We start from the raw sequence: 18,539 nt of genomic DNA on the forward strand, positions 1-18,539 counted from the left end.
TAATTCCCCGACACTCTGGCAAAGCCAGTTCCAATCGCTTTACAGCGACACGGATTAAAAGTCGTACCGCAGGGAGAATTAGTTTAGCCACATTATCAAGCGTTTCGTTTAATTTCCGATTGAAGATGAATTGAAAGTGAAAACATCCTTAATAGCCAGCACCGATCCGGCTGGCACAAGCTGGAATGTTTGTGCGGTGGGGAGATGGGCAGGTTATCAATCAGCTCAATCAACACGGAAGATGAGGTGAAGCAGCCTGTCAGATACAGGCTGTGGCACCGTCACTATCATTGCCAATTCGGATAACAATTCACCAGTTTATTTTGTGGGAACTTATGTGAGGGAGAAGGAGAGAGTGATAGTGTGTGTGTGTGAGAGAGAGAGAGGCAACAGCCGCGGTTCTCCCAAAAGGGATGAATTGGCAGGAAAACTGTTCTAGGTCACAACTGTTCTGTCAGTTCAGTTTCTCACTCCAATGTCCGCACTCTGTGCACTGCAGGGGTCCCAGTCAGGAATCTCATTAAAAATCCGGGGGTGGTGGGGTGGGGTGGGGTGGGTGGTGGGAGGGTGAGCCTATTCACACCAGAGACTGGCAGTTCTGGAATTCTGTGCTTGTGCAGTGGCCCCGGTCTGTCTGTCGCCCTGTTTGCTGGCTAGCTCGATCGCTGGCCAGCCCAGGACCCCCACAGTGCTGCCCCTCCAGCCGCTCCCCCTCCCCCGCAGCCCCATTGCAGCCCCCGCAGCCCCATTGCAGCCCCCACAACAATTCCTGGGCTGGCCAGCCCTGATCCCCTCCCCCTGCCCTGGAGTGGCCTGATGTCCCGCCTGCCCACCCGCCCCTCAGCAGAACACCTTCGCCAAACCACCACGATCGCTGGCCTCCCTCCATCCCAGACCCATCCCAATGGAGAGTAGCAGTGGGACAACCCCCCACACCCGCCTAGGCCCTGCCTCCTTGGCACTGCCCAAATAGGCCCAATGGGTAGTGTGAAGGTGCCCCTTGGGCAGTGCCGGGGGGCACAAGCCAGCATTGGCAGGGTGCCCATGCCCAGGAAGCACCCCCCCCCCCCCCACACCGCCCAACCCCCTTCATTCCAGCAGGGTCTCCCACTAGTTCCCCCAATGTGGAAAGTTACTCTAAACCCCACCGGAATGAAGTACTCCTGGCGGGGTGGGAGATTCAATTAGGACGAATAACTACATTCAAAAGACATCTGAAACATAGATTTTTAAAAATTCATATTACTTATCTGCCTTCCTGCCAGTTTCCAGCATGGTCTGGCCTGCGACTGTTCTCCACTCTGGGAGATGCACATAAATGCCCAAATGCTGGAACAAGGCCTGCGACGTGCATCTCCCATCCCGACCCGCCAGAAAAGGTGCAGGTTGGGATGGGAGAATCGCAGCCAATGTGCATGAAAGAGGGAGTTTTTATGGACTTGTTTGTCCTGAAATCTGTTAAATCCCACGCAAGGTCAACTGGCCTTTCCCCGCCTTGCCCCCACCAATTCACGTGGCAGGGTTGGGGGTTGGGGGGGGCACAAAATTCCAGCCGTATTGTGTGAAAGAGGGAGAGTGTGTGTGAGAGAGGGAAAGAACACGTGTGTGTGTGTGTGTGTGTGTGTGTGTGTGTGTGAAAGAATGAGAGAATGTGTGAGAAAGGGAGAGAATATGTGTGTGAGAAAGAGGGGGAGAGAGTATGTATGTGTGTGAAAGAGGGAAAGTTTGTGTGAAAGGGAGAGAGTATGTGCGAAAGAGGCAGTGTGAGAGGGGTGAGTATGTGTATGTGAGAGAGGGAGGAAGGGAAAGTAGTGTGTGAGCAAGAGGAAGAGAGTATGTGTGTGAGAGAGAGAGAGAGATTATTTATGTAAAAGAGGCTCCAACAACACTTATTTGAAGATGATTGGGCCAAGGACACTAAACTGAAGAGTTCTTGCAGTGATGTCCAAAGATGTGTGGGTTAGGTTAATTGGCCCTAGTTTTGGGTGATTGGCAGGGTAAGTATGTGGGTTCCCAGAAAAGGGTCTCGGTGGGATTATTGTCGGTGCAGGCTCGATGGGCCGAATGGTCTCATGTACTGTAGGGATTCTATTATGGAGTATAGTAAGGGGTTGAGGACACAACCTTATTGGGCACCGGTGTTGAGGATGATCATGAAAGAGTTGTTGTTGCCTATCCTCACTGATTGCAGTCTGTGGGTTAGGAAGTCTAGGTTCCAGGACATAGAAGGAGGAGCTGAGCCCAGGCCACAGTTTTCTTCACACTTAGCTACTTTTAATTAGATTAGTTCATGTAGTGAGTGAAAGAGGTACATTACGTTCTACATCAGAAAATCAGCAGGACTAAATTTTAGGAGAATCTAGGCAAATTTGAATTTTGGCCCACTATTTGAGTAACTGCAGAGTGAAAATTTTTATAAATATGATCAAATTTAATAAATTTTCATATCAATTTACAGTATCAAGTCATTTTAAAAATTGTCAATCATATGAGTAAATTTGTGCCACACAAGTGTTAGGCAATGACCATCTCCAACAAGAGAGGATCTAATCACTGATCCTTGACATTCAATGGCACTACCATTGCTGAATCCCTCACTATCAACATGCGGGGGGTTACTAAGCGTCAACAAGGCACAAGTCGAGAGCATAATGGAGTACCTTCCACTTATCTGGATGAGTGCAGCTCCAACAACACTTATTTGAACATGCACTGCTTCATATCTGAGGAGTCGCAAATGGTGCTGAACATTGTGCATTGATTCACAAACATCCCCACTTCTGATCTTACCTTGGTGAAGCAGCTGAAGGTGGTTAGGCCAAGGACATTTCACTGAGGAATGCCTGCATTGATGCCCTGGGGCTGAGATGACAGACCTCCAACAACCATAACCATCTTCTTTTATGTTTGATATGAATCCAGCCAGCAGAGAGTTTCCTGATTCCCACTGACTCACGTTTTGTTAGGGCTCCTTGATGCTGCACTCAGTCCTGTTTTTGTGTACAGGACATACCTGGGCAAATATATACATTTATAAACATATATATGAGCTGAACACATTGATATTCTCTATTTTAGCACAGGTGTTAACTTATGCAATTCAGCTCTAATATCATTGGCTATTTTTTCTAGACTGTGTTTGCAATATGAATTATTTAGGAACTAATTGTGTAGATTTAAAGAATGCTTCACTGTAGTAATTGCCACATAACCATATGACTTGTTGAAGATGGTCATCAGTGTTTCCTTGTTCTTGTGCCATATGCCATTTTGTGCTGTTAGTGCCAGGATCTGATTATTTCTTTGGGTCACACTGTTGAAGACCACGGTTAAAAGATTATATTTAATTCTCATTCATGCCTTGGGCTTCAAACTTAAATGGATATACCTGATGTGCTTTTATACACTTTTTCTTTACATAAACACTCCTGCAATACGTTGCAATGGTCAGTCATTAAATTTGTCTGCAGTTTCAAGCTTTTTCAAAGGCAGAATTTGGTCAATGGGGTTTAGCTAAAATGTATGTCTACTATGTGGGCATACGGTATACATCTTCTGATTTCAGTACATTAATCAAGTTGAAAATCACATCTTGCAAAGTTGTTCGGTTTGGAAATTCTTGGCATATTTATCGAGCAAGTCACTTTGTTTGGGAAGTCAACTACAACTAATACAAAAAAGCAACCTGAATTTTCTACAGTTTGTTAATAGCAGAAATCAAAAACAAAAGCAGAGTGTACAACACACAACTGAGCCTGAACAAAATGCTGGAAATCTGAAATCATAAAATTAGAGTAGGCTGGACAATTAATGAATGTCCATCACATCTCAAATTGTCAAAAATATTTTTCAAAAAAAGGCTGATTTCTTCTGATAAAGGCAAAATACTGCAGATGCTGGAATTGGAAACAAAAACAGAAAATGCTGAAGAAACCCAGCAGGCCTGACAGCATCTGCGGAAAAAGAATAGAGCCAACATTTCAAGCCTGGAGGCCTCTTCGTCAGCTGATTTCTTCAAACCTGGAGGTTGAATTTTACATGCTGGAAATCTGGTAAATGTGAAAATCATTAGCAGTTAAGATTAGTATTTGGGAAATAAATTCTGGAAATACTGGATATAGTCAGCAAGTCTGGCAGGATCTGTGGATTGTTAACATTGAGGAAGAGATTATTGTTGTCACACCAGTTTACCAGATTCTCTTTCCTGTACTCCATCACAGCTGAAACATGTGAAGACAAAAGCACACCTTCTGCCATTGGTCACCTGACACATTCATCCTCAAAGTGCACCACCTACCCTTGCTAACTGGAAAGTGAAGAAACTTTTTATTACTCAGCCGGATGATCCTATTCAACAGATTTCTCCCCATCTCCATTCGGTTCATAGTGAAGCGATGAAAATGTTTGAACAAAATTTAAGAAGAAAGATTCAATTTTTTTCACGCCTCCCCCATCCTATTCCCACATATTTACCCTGCTAATCCTTCTAACCTGCACATCTTAGGACACTGAGGGGCATATTAGTATGGTCAATCCACCTAACCGGAGCACGCAGAGAAACCCATGCAGACACAGGGGGAACATACAAACTCCACACCAACACTCTAACTGGCATTGAACCTGGGTCCCTGATGCTGTAAGGCAGCAGTGCTAACCACTATGCCATTGTGCTGCCATGTGCATAAAAATGCAAATTCTTTTTTGTATTACTTAAATCCATACATTGCAACATGAATATTATAAAATGTTGACATCTTTCTTATTTACAATCTAATGTGGAAATTCATTATTGTGATTCTATTGTACTTTCATACGGATTTTATCTGAGGCCTGTGGATTTCATTGCGACAAAAGACCGTTCATCTCGTCTTATTTTATACCAAATGGGGATGACCCTGCCTTGTAACTATAAAAACCAAGCAGTTCATACATGTATAGAGTCCTATGGTACTATCAGTAGTCATATAGTGGTTAACACTGCTGCCTCAAAGTGCCAGGGACACGGGTTCAATTCTGGCCTTGCATGATTGTCTATGCAGAGTCTGTGCATTCTCCCCGTGTCTGTATGGGTTTCCTCTGGGTACTGTGGTTTCGTCCCACAGTCATGATGTGGAGATGCTGGTATTGAACTGGGGTAAACACAACATCAGGTTAAAGTCCAACAAGTTTATTTGGTAGCAAAAGCCACTAGCTTTCAGGCCTCTGACCCTCTCTCAGGTGCGTGGAGAGTTCTGATCACAAACAGGGGATGTAAAGAGACACACTCAGAGGACTTCAGTGAATCAGACGATTTATAACGAACAATAATGATTTCATGGTCATCATTAGACTTTTAATTCCAGACTGTTATTGAGTTCAAAATCCATCACCTGCCTTGATGGGCTTCAAGTCTCTGGTCCAGTGACAATACCACTGCCCTTATTTAAGATGCTGGCTGGAAAGCTGTTAATTCTCTAATAAAGTGTGATATTTGCCACTCCCTCTCCCAGACAGAAGCTGGGGCTTGGAGTCAGAGGGTTGGATGAAGGGAGGCTGAATTTGAGCAGTGGAGAGGGGACAGCAGTCAGCTGGCCCCTGGGCTTGACTGGAAAGACTACAATCCCAGCATGCTCTGTGCGCTCACTTCCGCAGCTGCGCGTGACGCGGCCGCGCGAGGGCCGCCGGTAGTTGTAGTCCCGCCCCTTGACAGCTCCCGGCTGCTCGGACGCTCCTTGTCGGCCGCCATTTGCCTCGGCGAGCTGCCCCGGGAAAGGTTGCCCGACAGGAAAAATCGGGTGGCCTGGAGGGTAGGGGAGCAAAGGGAGGCGGGTGGTCGTGATGGAACTACAAAACCCAGAATGCCGGCCCTCAGGCTGCCGAGGGAAGAGGGACTAGGCCGGGTTTAAATGAACGGGATGTGGCTGGTGCTGCTGGGCAGAGAAGCTTGGATCGAGTGACAGCTCCTAGGAAGGAACTAGTCACCCTCAACACGGTCTGCTTGAACCATGAGGACCGGTTAGGTGCAAGTGCAGACAGATTTGCGTGAGGATAGAAGAGGTGGAGGAAAGTTCTTGTCAACAAAATGAGGCGAGTAAGCTGATGATCAAGAGAGTGACACAAAACTGGAAACTCCTGCTCCAAAGTTCCCCAAACATGGGTTTCACACTCAGGCTATTGGCATCCTTAACCTTCTCCTGGGTCTGTTTCTATCTGGTGCTGGGGATGACAGAACAGGAAAAAGGGACAATCAGGTATGGTTTTTTTTTCCAATTCCACTGTTAACCGGGCCTCTTTTAAGTTTATTAACGGTGTCACAAGTCGGCTTACATTCACACTGCCATGAAGTTGCTGTGAAAATCCCCTGGTCGCCACGCTCTGGCATCTGTTCAGGTACACCGAATGAGAATTTAGCATGCTCAATCCACCTAACCGGCATGCCTTTCAGACTGTGGGAGGAAACCAGAGCGCCCGGAGGAAACCCATGCAGACACGGAGAGAGCGTGCGGACTCCACACAGACAGTGACCCAAGCTGGGAATCGAACCCCGGTCCTGGCACTGTGAGCAGCAGAGCTAACCACTGTGGTGCCTGCTACATTTTGGTACCTTACTCATTCCAGCTAGCATGCTTTGATAGTCAAGAATTTAATTTTAACCAATAACCGGTGTTGGCACTAAAAATAAGAAAGTGAATATGGTGAAGGTTCCTACAATCTAGTCTAAAATAGTTCTCCTGCTTCTCCAACTAAATTGCTTGCTGTTGTCATAAAGTTTGGTCATACACTTCTCTTGTAAAAGTCTTGCAACATATAATTTTGATGTTAAATTTGACTTTTCCTTTTGGCCTTTTCATCTGTTTGTGACAGGAAGTGAATGTTTTTGATAATGTAACTTGGCATGTGCCTATAAAACACGTAGGATTTATGTGGTGCCTGCTTCCCCTTTCCCAATGACACTTTAAATCTGGTGCCAAAGCAAAAGTTCTCCAACAGCCCAGCAAGCAGGGTAAGCAGCCACATTGCAGTATTACCACCCAGCAAAACTAGAAGTTAAAATCAGTAAATGCCTTCACTTCTGAACTTAAGAATTCATGTGGCAAACAAAGTAGATTATGATTGGATTAAGGTAGAAGCTAAAAGAGGTTAAACTAAAACAAGTTTACTAGTTTTTGAAAAGTGTATTTGTTTTAATCATTGCGGAGGAATTTGATATCTTCATATAAAATGAGCTTTCAGGGCAAGGGGGATTGTTTAGCAGTAATTATAAAGTTAGCACATCATTAAAAACCCAGTTACACCTCAGTCGTCAAAGTGTACCTTTTCAGGTTTTCAATACAATATGATTAATGTTTAAAGTTTATTTATTAGTGTCATGAGTAGGCGTACATTAACACTGCAATGAAGTTACAGTGTAAATTCCTTAGTCGCCACACTCTGGTGCCTGTCACTAAAGAAGAATTTAGTATGGCCAGTGCACCGAACTAACGTGTCTTTCAGACTATGGGAGGAAACCGGAGCAAGGGGACAGTGACCTGAGGCCAGAATTGAACCTAGGCCCCTGGCAGTGCGAGGCAACAGTGCTAACCACTGTGTCACCGTGCTGTGCTACAGTGTACAGTGGAAAATTTTGCCTATTCACTGATTTTCCACCGTCCCATCTCAACCCTTTCACAACATAGTATCCTAGACAATGTAACTTCTAAATTTTACTTGTAGTGAGTGAGCTACAAACTCCTCTTAGCACTATTTCCTTGTTCATTGGCAGTTTATATCTTAAAAGTTGCTGAACTTACACAAAGTTTTGAATAAACTGTTCTTTTCGATGTGTGTTACATTCACATTGCTGCAGATGCACAACCCTGAATGGAAACATTGCTGTCTTTCCACTCCTCCCATTCTCCCTCTCCTCAGAGCTCACTTTCCACCTCCATGTCTTACTGGACCCGTTCCACCTCTCCTTTACCTAACCCTAACCTTATACTTGTACTCTTATATATCCCAATCAATCCACCTCTCCTCATAGATGTCCCAATCCACCTCTCCTCTCACATCCCACTCTATCCACAAATATCTCATTCTCTGACTCTCACACATCCCAATCCAACTTTCCTCTATAATGGTCCCATTATATGTTTGCACTTGCATGTCCCAATTCACCATTCTGATCTCCCCAAACATCCCACAATGGAACTGTTAACTTCTCTTTTCTACACAAAAGCTGACGTTTCAATAGATGAAATGCGGAAGGAGCAAGGAGGATACACGTAGCTCGAAAGCCTGGTCATGGATTTTAAACAACCTTAGAGGTTAACAGCGTGGAGACACACACTTCAGCCAACTTGTCCATGCTGCCCTTTTTTTTTATATCCCTAAACTAATCCCAATTGCTTGCATTTAGCCCATATCCCTCTATACCCATCTTACCCATGTAACTATCTAAATGCTTTTTAAAAGACAGCATTGTACCCGCCTCTACTGCTACCTCTGGCAGCTTGTTCCAGACACTCACCATCCTCTGTGTGAAAAAATTGCCCATCTGGACACTTCTGTAACTCTCCCCTCTCGCCTTAAACCTATGCCCTCTAGTTTTAGACTCCCCTACTTTTGGGAAAAGATATTGATTATCTACCTGATCCGTGCCCCTCATCACCTTGTGAAGCCCTTGATCTCCCCAAACAGTGTAAGGAAATTCACTTCCTTTATTCATTATCCTAGACAGCTTGAATGAACCTAATGTTTCCAGGCTGGAATATGTAGATCAGTCAATGCTAAAGCTAGGAGTTTATTGATGTTACTTCTTAAATATGTCAATAACCCAATCTGCATCATGCACTTGCCCAGCAGAAAGCATTAGGTGCCCATTGGAACTAACTTCATTGATCAACTTTCTCCCAAACTGTTTTCTTTTTTTCTGGTCATGATGGTTTCTACCCAGTGAACTAGTGATCATTAGTTGTTGTGGGCCTTTGTGGGTCGTCTGGCTCCTGGTTGTGATGTGAGCCTTTGGAAACTGCTGAGTGTAGGGCACTCCACAGCATCATTCTAATCCAGAGCTGGAAAAAGGACACTTTACTGGTCCCATTGCTTTCATCCAGCTCAGCCCCTCCTCTCACAGGCCAACCGGTTACTGGATAAGTTTTCCAAATTTTTTCCCCTTCCACAACCATTGGCCAAGGAATGTGGGGCACTCTGACTTTTTGAATCTTGCTCTCTCGTGGGCTCAGAGACCTTGTCCAGTTCCTGGCCGCCTTGTCACGTGCTTCTCATTTCCTGAGATATCAGCCCTTTCCCTTCCCCACCAGCCGAAGAACACTGGCCCACCAATCCGATTCCCCCTCTCCCATGCTCACTGATGCTCTGATCACAGTCTCAGTTTTCCCGTGCTCTCTCCAGCACTTATGCTTAAGAACATAAGAACATAAGAAATAGGAGCAGGAGTAGGCCATCTAGCCCTTCGAGCCTGCCCCGCCATTCAATAAGATCATGGCTGATCTGTTGTGGCTCAGTTCCACTTTCCCGCCCTCTCCCCATAACCCTTAATCCCCTCTCTTATCAAGAACCCATCAACCCGCTTCTTAAAAATATTTAGCGAGGCAGCCTCCACCACTTCAACGGGCAGAGAATTCCAGAGATTCACCACCCTTTGAGTGAAGAAGTTCCTCCTCAACTCCGTTCTAAACCGCCTCCCCTTTATCTTGAGGCTGTGCCCCCTAGTCCTACTGTCTTTTTTGAGCGGGAAGAGTCTCTCCACCTCTATCCTATCCATCCCATTCATCATCTTATACGTCTCAATGAGATCTCCCCTCATTCTTCTAAACTCTAACGAGTACAAGCCTAGTTTATTCAGCCTCTCCTCATAGCTCAATCCCCTCAACTCCGGTATCAGCCTAGTAAACCTCCTCTGCACTCCCTCCAGGGCCAAAATATCCTTGCGCAGGTGCGGCGCCCAAAACTGCACACAGTACTCCAGCTGCGGCCTCACCAATGCCCTATACAGCTGCAGCAAGACCTCCCTACTTTTATATTCAATCCCCCTCGCTATGAAGGCCAGCATCCCATTTGCCTTCCTGACCACCTGCTGCACCTGCAAGCTGGGTTTTTGCGACTCATGCACAAGGACCCCGAGGTCCCTCTGCACCGTCGCCTGCTGCAGTTTTTCGCCACGTAAGTAATAGTCCTTCCTACCATTCTTCCTACCAAAGTGGACCACCTCACACTTGCCAACATTAAATTCCATTTGCCATTTCCCGGCCCATTCGTCCAGCCTATCTAGATCCTTCTGCAGACTCTCCACACCCTCCTCACAATTTGCCTTTCCCCCAATCTTGGTGTCATCAGCAAATTTCGACACCCTGCACTCGGTTCCCTCCTCCAGATCATCTATATAAATGGTAAATAGCTGAGGCCCCAGCACCGACCCCTGGGGCACCCCACTAGTCACCAACCGCCAATCCGAATAGCACCCATTGACCCCCACTCTCTGCCTCCTATTTGACAACCAATCCTCTATCCACGCTAACACCCTACCCCCAACTCCATGTCCCCTGACCTTCTGCAATAACCTCTTGTGAGGTACCTTGTCAAACGCCTTCTGAAAATCCAGAAAGACCACATCCACCGGCTCTCCTCTATCCACTGCCCTAGACACATCCTCATAGAACTCCAGTAAATTTGTCAGACACGACTTCCCTTTAATGAAACCGTGTTGCGTCCGCCCTATCAAGCAATTCCCTTCAAGATGCCTCGCAATTTCCTCCTTAATGACAGATTCTAACATTTTACCTACCACAGACGTTAAACTAACCGGCCTATAATTCCCCGCCTTTTGCCTGGCACCCTTCTTAAACAACGGCGTAACATTAGCCGTTTTCCAATCTTCCGGCACTTCCCCGGAATCCAGCGACGTCTGGAAAATAACCACCAAGGCATCCACTATCACCTCCGCCATTTCTTTCAGAACCCTCGGATGCATTCCATCCGGTCCTGGGGACTTGTCCACAATCAGCCCCTCCAGTCTGTCGAGCACCACCTCTCTAGTAACAGTAATGTCATTAAGACCCTCCATTCCTACCACCTTTCCATCGCTAACACCCGGCAAATTATTCACGTCCTCCTCCGTGAAGACAGAAACAAAAAAGTTATTCAAGACCTTAGCCATATCCCCATCCCCTACCACTAGCTCCCCTTTCTCATCCTCTAAAGGACCAACGTTCACCCTAGCCAGCCTCTTCCTTTTTATATATTTATAAAAACTCTTGCTGTCCTTTTTTTTATATTAAGTGCTAGCCCAGCCTCATAGCTTCTCCTACCCTCCTTTATCAACTTCTTTGTCAATCTTTGTTGACATTTAAACCTTTCCCAATCCTCTTCTCGCCCACTACTCTTAGCTACTCTAAATTCCTCCGCTTTTAATTTAACACTTTCCTTCACCTCCTTCGTTATCCACGGCTTATTACCTCTCTTCCTACTGTCCTTTTTAACCATCGGAATAAATTTCTGCTGAGCACCAAGAAAGATCTCCTTAAAGATCCTCCACTGCTCCTCAGCAGACCTACCTTCCAACGCACTCCCCCAGTCCACATTCGCCAATTCTTCTCTCATCCTACCATACTCCCCTCTATTCAAACAAAGGACGCGTGTCCGGGAACCCACTTTCTCCTCCTCCATCTGCACCAGAAACTCCACCATACAATGATCACTCTCTCCAAGAGGATCCTTCACCGCAAGGTCCCTAATTCTACCCGCCTCATTACATAGCACCAGATCCAAGATAGCTCGCTCCCTCGTCGGCTCCAACACACACTGTTCAAGGAAATTATCCCGGCAGCATTCCAAGAACTCCTCCTCGAGCCCACCTCGTCCAACATGGGTCGACCAATCAATATGCAGATTGAAATCTCCCATAACTACTGCTTTTGCAGTTTGGGATTTGATGCTCAGCCCCATTCAATGTTTGAGCTTGCTTTTGTGAGTGGCCTGTTCAACTCAATGTGCAATACATTCCAAGTTTCTGTGTGACCCTGTATGTATGCATTTTGGAGGGAACATTGTTGGGGACACTTTGGAGGAGCTTCTTGGAAACTTATGGATTTCCACATTATCTTGCGCATGTATGGACTCCTGTAGCTGCTGTTAGTTTCAGTAGAGTAGCAATGGCAAACATTGGCAGTTTGACCGTCATTACCACAGCAAAATCTAGGCGTGTGCAGCTTGTGTGGAATGAGTGGTTTAACTGCTATGAACTCTGTAGTATTCAATTGTTCCACTCAATTCCACAAAATACTGCAAAGACATAGGGTGGAATTTTCCCAAGCCCCTGCTGACGAGTTCAATGGCAGTAGTGGAGGAAGAACACGTAGAGAGGCCCAGAAATCAGTTTCACATTGGTGTGAATTTACAGTGGAATCTTCTGCTGGTGCCTGCCGTGGCAGATCAGAAAACCTGACAAAGGCTGGCATAAATCTCATTGGCATCCTTTTTAAATGGGATGCAGATGAAGGCCTGACCCCACAGGTCAGATTCTCTGGGGTGCTAGTGGGAAAACACGCTAGTATGAAACATGTTTAGAACGATGCAGATGTTGGGACTAAACTGAACAATGCCAGGGGATGCCTCCAAAGTTCAGGATGAAGGCCACTTTTCATAAGATTCTGCGTTCTGCACAATCCTTGCTGCTTTTTGATATAATGCATCAGTTTCAGAAAAATGATAAAATATTACAGAAAATCACATGATACATAGAATTCATAGAACTCCTACAGTTCTGAAGGAGATTATTCAGCCCATCAAGTCTGCACCAGTTTTCTGAAAGAGTATCTTACACAGGCCCCCCCCCCCCCGCCCCCCCCCCCCCCCCCCCCCCCCTATTCCTGTAACCCCACACGTTTACCAGTGGCTAATCCACCTACCTACACATCTTGGGATACTAAGGGAGAATCTGACGTGGCCAATCCACCTAACCTGTACGTTTTTGGACTGTGGGAGGAAACTGAAACACCTGGAGGAAACCCACGCATACACAAGGAGAATGTGCAAACTGCACACAGTCACCCAAGGTCAGGATTGAAACAGGTCCCTGGCACTTGAGGCAGCAATGCTAACCACCGTGCCGCCCATGTTTAACTACAGAATATTCATAAGCATAATTTAATTGTAAAAGGACTTTCGTAAGTTCACATGTGGCCGAGTGTTTTTAGTTTTATTTAGTATCCTCTTGGTTAGGTAATATATTTGTTATGATGAGCAATATGAACAATCATAGAATCCCTACAGTACAGAAGGAGGCCATTTGGCCCATCAGGTCTGTATCAACCAAATCCCACCCAGGCCCTATTCCCGCAATCTCACACATTTACTCTGCCAATTCCCCCTAACAATTAGGGAAAATTTAGCATGGCCAATCTAGCTAACCCACACGTCTTTGGAGTGTGGGAGGAAACTGGAGCACCCGGAGGAAATCCACATAGACGCGGGAAGAACATGCAGATTCCACGCAGTCACCCCAAGGCCGGAATTGAACCCAGGTCCCTGGTGCTTGAGGCAGCAGAACTAATCACTGTGCCAACATGCCGCCCGTGTTTGGCTACAGAACGTTCATAAGCATAATTTAATTGTAAAAGGACTTTCGTAATTCAGACGTGGCCGAGTGTTTTTAATTTTATTTAGTATCCTCTTCGTTAGATAATATATTTGTCCATATTGCTCATTATAACAATCAGTTATGTATACTGGAGCGATATTTTGAGACAGGCCTTGACTTGTTTGTCTTATTTTTTTCATTACAGGAACCAAGTTGTTGAGATGTTTGAGCATGCCTACAACAACTATATGGTAAGCGTTTGTTCCATCTGTTTTCAGTTGCCTTTGCTGATTGTTCATTACTCCCTTTGGAAAGAGAGTTAGGAAGGACGTTGATCTGAGGAGCAGGAGTAGACCATCCAACCCTTCCAGCCTGCTCCGCCATTCAATAAGATCATGGCTGATCCAGTTGTGGTCTCAACTCCACTTTCCCACCTGCCAACCCAAAACCCTTGACTCCCAGCAAGATAGCAAGCACAAAATCCAATGGCTTCAGTGATAAATCACTTGCCTCCAGCAAAATATCTCCAGCATTTTTTAAATGTTCCTCAGTAAACTAAATCCAGTTTTCTGTATTCTTCAGGTATTACTGTCTGATGTGGAATTAATGAACCCCACTTCTCTGAATTTTATTGATCCCAGTCAAGATCAGCCATTATCAGACCTAGTGAATACTACAAGATTTTTCTGATTCTACTGAAGTCAATAAATTGCTGTCAACAATACTCTTAAGATTAAAAAACAATAATATGAAGATAGTCCTATGTAATACTAATGGGAAGATAAACATATATTGGGTAATTCTACAAATCAGTGCTGCTTTTTTGGCAGCTCATGATGTAAGTTAACTATGTGGGCATTTGAGTCCCTTTGGTTTCTACTTATAATAGTCAAAAAAATCATGGACAGCATAATACTGAATTCCCTATGTTTGGTGCAGGCTACCAGGCTCCCCGTCAACAGTGCAGACATAAATTTCTCCCATTCTTGTCTACAGGGCATTTCCTGGTGACTTTTGATCGCGTCCACCAAACAGTATTAGAGATATTCTGCCAACTGGCACCTGTTAGCTGTGCCAGGATACAGAATGGCCAAGTGTAGTAACTGATCTTCAAAAAAAGCTTAGTGAATTGTGTTTATTCAGAATGAGGTGTTTGGGTCACTTTAGTGTGTGGAAAGGAATTGCTAAATTCTGCTGGTTACCCTTTCCTTTTGGTGCATAACAAATAAGCCAGCTCTACCAATATTACAGTTTCTGATTTTTATGGCAGGGTTCTGCAGTTAGTGATAGACATAGCAAATCAGCTGTTACACACTCAGTTGCTCACAGACTTTCTGTGAGCCTTTGTATTGACTAGTTACTGTGATTAAAAAGCAGGAATGGAAGAGGAAAAGCACCCATTATCAATCTGATCGAAGAATTTGCATGGAGGCATATAGAGTCTGATCCAGGAAATACATTTTAGGATAACTAATTCAATGCCAAATCATTCAGAGAAAGTGAAATAAAGAGATGAAAAGATAGAGAGAGAGAATTTTCATTTTTTAACAATCTCCAACAGTAATTAAAATGCACCTCCATGCCATAAAAGCTCATTTTCAAATTTGCTCTTCAGTAATGATGAGCGGTGATAAACTCACTGTTTCTAACACAAAATCTAAGTCAATATGTTTCAGTAAATTGCATACTTTATCTAAACACTATCATTGATTTTTCTCTGTGTATAATTGTTTCACAACAAAATATTCTTTAGCCCATTTTCTGTTTTCATTATGCTCAGAAAGAAAAAGCACATTTTTGCTGTGGTTCAGAAGTAGTCTTGTTAAGTTGCATGTAATATACAACTTGTATAAATGTGCTTGTATCAAACTGAAGTTGTAAAAAGATGAATCATTCAATATCCTTCCTTTTAATATAACACCTTCCTTGGAAAGCTATTTTAAATAATTCTAATCACTGAATAGCTTGAGAAGTTTGTGGAGTTTTATTAATTAATTATTTAGTTTGATTTTCTTGTGATTGTGTTATAAACCTACCTTGTGAACAGTGCTATTAAATTGATATTGACTGCTTTCCCATCAAGTATTATAAATCACAACAAACTCTGACACAGTGTACTTGTAAATGATGAATGGACTCAGAGAATCCTACAGTGCAGAAGGAGGCCATTCGGCCTATCAAGGCTGCACTGACGACAATCCTACCCAGGCCCCATCTCTGTCACCCCACATATTTACCCTGCTGACCCCCTTAACACTAAGGGGCAATTTAACAATTCACTGATCTCGCATATCTTTAGAGTGTGGAAGGAAACCAGAGCAGCCAGTGAAAACCCGCGCAGACACAGGGAGAATGTGCAAACTCCATGCAGTCACCTGAGGCCAAAATTGAACCCAGGTGCTGTGTGGCAACAGTGCTAACCCCAGGACCACCATACCACCCATAACTGTTTATAATTGCACCAACTGCAGAAAGACAGCTTGGCTGAATGAAAGCATACTGAAGTTATTAGAAGTATATGAAAGCAGGTATTTCCTTTTGTTTCCTTAATGGGATGTGGGTGGCTGGCTAGGCCAACATTCATTGCTCATCCCTGTTTGCCCTTGAGAAGGTGGTGGTGAGCTGCCTTCTTGAACTACTGCAGTCCCTGAGGCATAGATACACCCACCGTGTTGTTAGGGAGGGAACTCCAGGAATTTGAGCCAGCGATAGTGAAGGAACAGTGATATATTTCCAAGTCAGAATGGTGAGTGACTTGGAAGGGAATCTACAAGTGGTGGTGTTCCCAGGTCTGCTACTCTTATCTTCCTAGATGGTAGTGGTCATAGGTTTGAAAGGTGCTGCCTAAAGAAACCTGGTGAGTTCCTGCAGTGCATCTTTTAGATGGTGCACACTGCTGCTACTGTTCATCGATGGTGGAGGGATTGAATGTTTTTGGAAACATAGAATCCTACAGTGCAGAAGGAGGCCGTTTGGTCCATCGAGTCTGCACTGACCACAATCCTACCCAGGCGCTATCCCAATGCATTTACCCTAGCTAGTCTCCTTGATACTAATGGGCAATTTTAGTATGGCCAATCCACTTAACCCGCACATCTTTGGACTGTGGGAGGAAACTGGAGAATCTGGAGGAAACCCACACAGACACGGGGGGAATGTGCAAATTCCATACAGACAGTGACACGAGCCAAGAATCAAACCCGGGTCCCTGGGATGGTGAGGCAGCAGTGCTAACTAATATGTCACCGTGCCGTACTGTGGAAGGATAGCAATCAAATGGGATGGTTTGTCCTGGTTGGTGTCAATCTTTTTGAGTGTTGTTGGAGCTGTACTCATCCAGGTAAGTGCAGAGTATTCCATTACACACCTGAGTTCTGCCATGTAGATGGTGGATAGGCTATGGGGAGTCAGGAGGTGAGTTATTCACCACAGGATTCTTAGCCTTGCATAAGAACATAAATACTAGGAGCAGGAATAGGCCATGCTTTCTGCAACTGGGACCGTGAACTCTAGCCCATTTCATGCTGATGGGTTCATACTCACTGAGTATGCTCTGCCATCCAATAAGATCATGGCTGATCTTTTCGTGGACTCAACTCCATTTACTGGCCTCCTCACCATAACCCTTAATTCTTTTACTGTTCAAAAATTTATCTATCCTTGCCTTAAAAACATTCAATGAGGTAGCCTTAACTGCTTCACTGGGCAGGGAATTCCACAGATTCACAACCCTTTGTGTGAAGAAGTTCCTCCTCAACTCAGTGCTAAATCTGCTCCCCCTTATTTTGACACCATGTCCTCTAGTTCTAGTTTCATCTGCCAGCGGAAACAACTTCCCTGCTTCTATCTTATCTATTCCCTTCATAATCTTATATGTTTCTATAAGATCTCCCCTCATTCTTCTGAATTTCAATGAGTATAGTCTCAGTCTGTCTTCATAAGCCAACCCTCTCAACTCCGGAATCAACCTAGTGAACCTAGCCTTTGACCTGCTCTGGTAACCATAGCACTTGTGTGGCTAGTCAAGTTCTGTTTCTGGGGGTCAATTGTAACCCCCAGGATGTTGATAGTGGGGGATTCAGCGATGCTAATACCATTGAATGTCGAGGGGTGATGGTCGGATCCTCTCTTATTGTAGATGGTCATTGCCTGGCAGTTGTGTAGTGCGAATGTTACATTAACTATGATGCTCACTTCAGGTTGTAATCTCTTGATGCAACTACACTTTACTGTTGGTATCTGTTTCTCTCAGCATAGCGTCATAAGTGACAAATTTACTTTTTGTAAGCAATGAAGTCCTTGATGTATTGCTACATAGTATATAGATTTTCAGGAAGACATTGGGACTGGGAACCGGGTAGAGTAGAGCAGGGATTAGCATTGTTGTCCATTGAGTTCTGTGACTTGCAGCAGAGATATACTCAGTTCGCTAAAAGAGTATTGTATCCAATAAGTGTAAACGATATCAACCCAGTTCTCAGTGAGTATGAACCCATCAGCATGAAATGGGCTAGAATTCACCGTCCCAGTTGCAGAAAGCATGACTACAAAGGATGGTTGGGGAAATGGGGAATTCACAGTAATATAATGTAACATAGTGGGGGCAAGTTCAGTGGAATTTCACTCTGCCTATGAATCTGCTGTGTTTGATCCACAGGTGTTTTGGAATCTGAATTTTTGCCATGTGTTCCATTTACAAGCACTGATACTTTTACATGCGTGAACATAAACATACCATGAGCTGCCATCAACCTGCTGATATTTCATACAATCTCTGAAACTTTAAGGATGATGTTATGGTGCTTGACTTTCAGCTAGTTTCATTCATCTGTCTGTTTAGGAACATGCGTATCCTGCTGACGAACTGATGCCACTGAGCTGTCGAGGAAGAGTTCGTGGATTAGAACCAAGTCGTGGTGATGTCGATGATGCCTTAGGAAAGTATGTTCCAGAACTGCACATTCATAAGTACTGTTGTCCATGA

The 18,539-nt window shown here is 44.6% G+C and overlaps 1 protein-coding gene across 1 annotated transcript in view; it reads left to right on the plus strand.

Moving 5' to 3' along the window:
• The first annotated feature begins 5,690 nt into the window (after positions 1-5,690).
• LOC145358160 (ER degradation-enhancing alpha-mannosidase-like protein 3) overlaps positions 5,691-18,539 on the plus strand; it is a 55,250-nt gene continuing 42,401 nt past the window's right edge. The window contains exons 1-3 of the mRNA XM_080211882.1: positions 5,691-6,230; positions 13,761-13,806; positions 18,396-18,496. Of these exons, the coding sequence (XP_080068008.1) occupies positions 6,079-6,230; positions 13,761-13,806; positions 18,396-18,496 (299 nt within the window). The 5' untranslated portion in view covers positions 5,691-6,078. The remainder of the gene's footprint in view (positions 6,231-13,760; positions 13,807-18,395; positions 18,497-18,539) is intronic.

The sequence above is a fragment of the Carcharhinus amblyrhynchos genome, chromosome 25 (assembly GCF_965287045.1).
Source record: "Carcharhinus amblyrhynchos chromosome 25, sCarAmb.v2.hapA, whole genome shotgun sequence".
Taxonomy (NCBI): domain Eukaryota; kingdom Metazoa; phylum Chordata; class Chondrichthyes; order Carcharhiniformes; family Carcharhinidae; genus Carcharhinus; species Carcharhinus amblyrhynchos.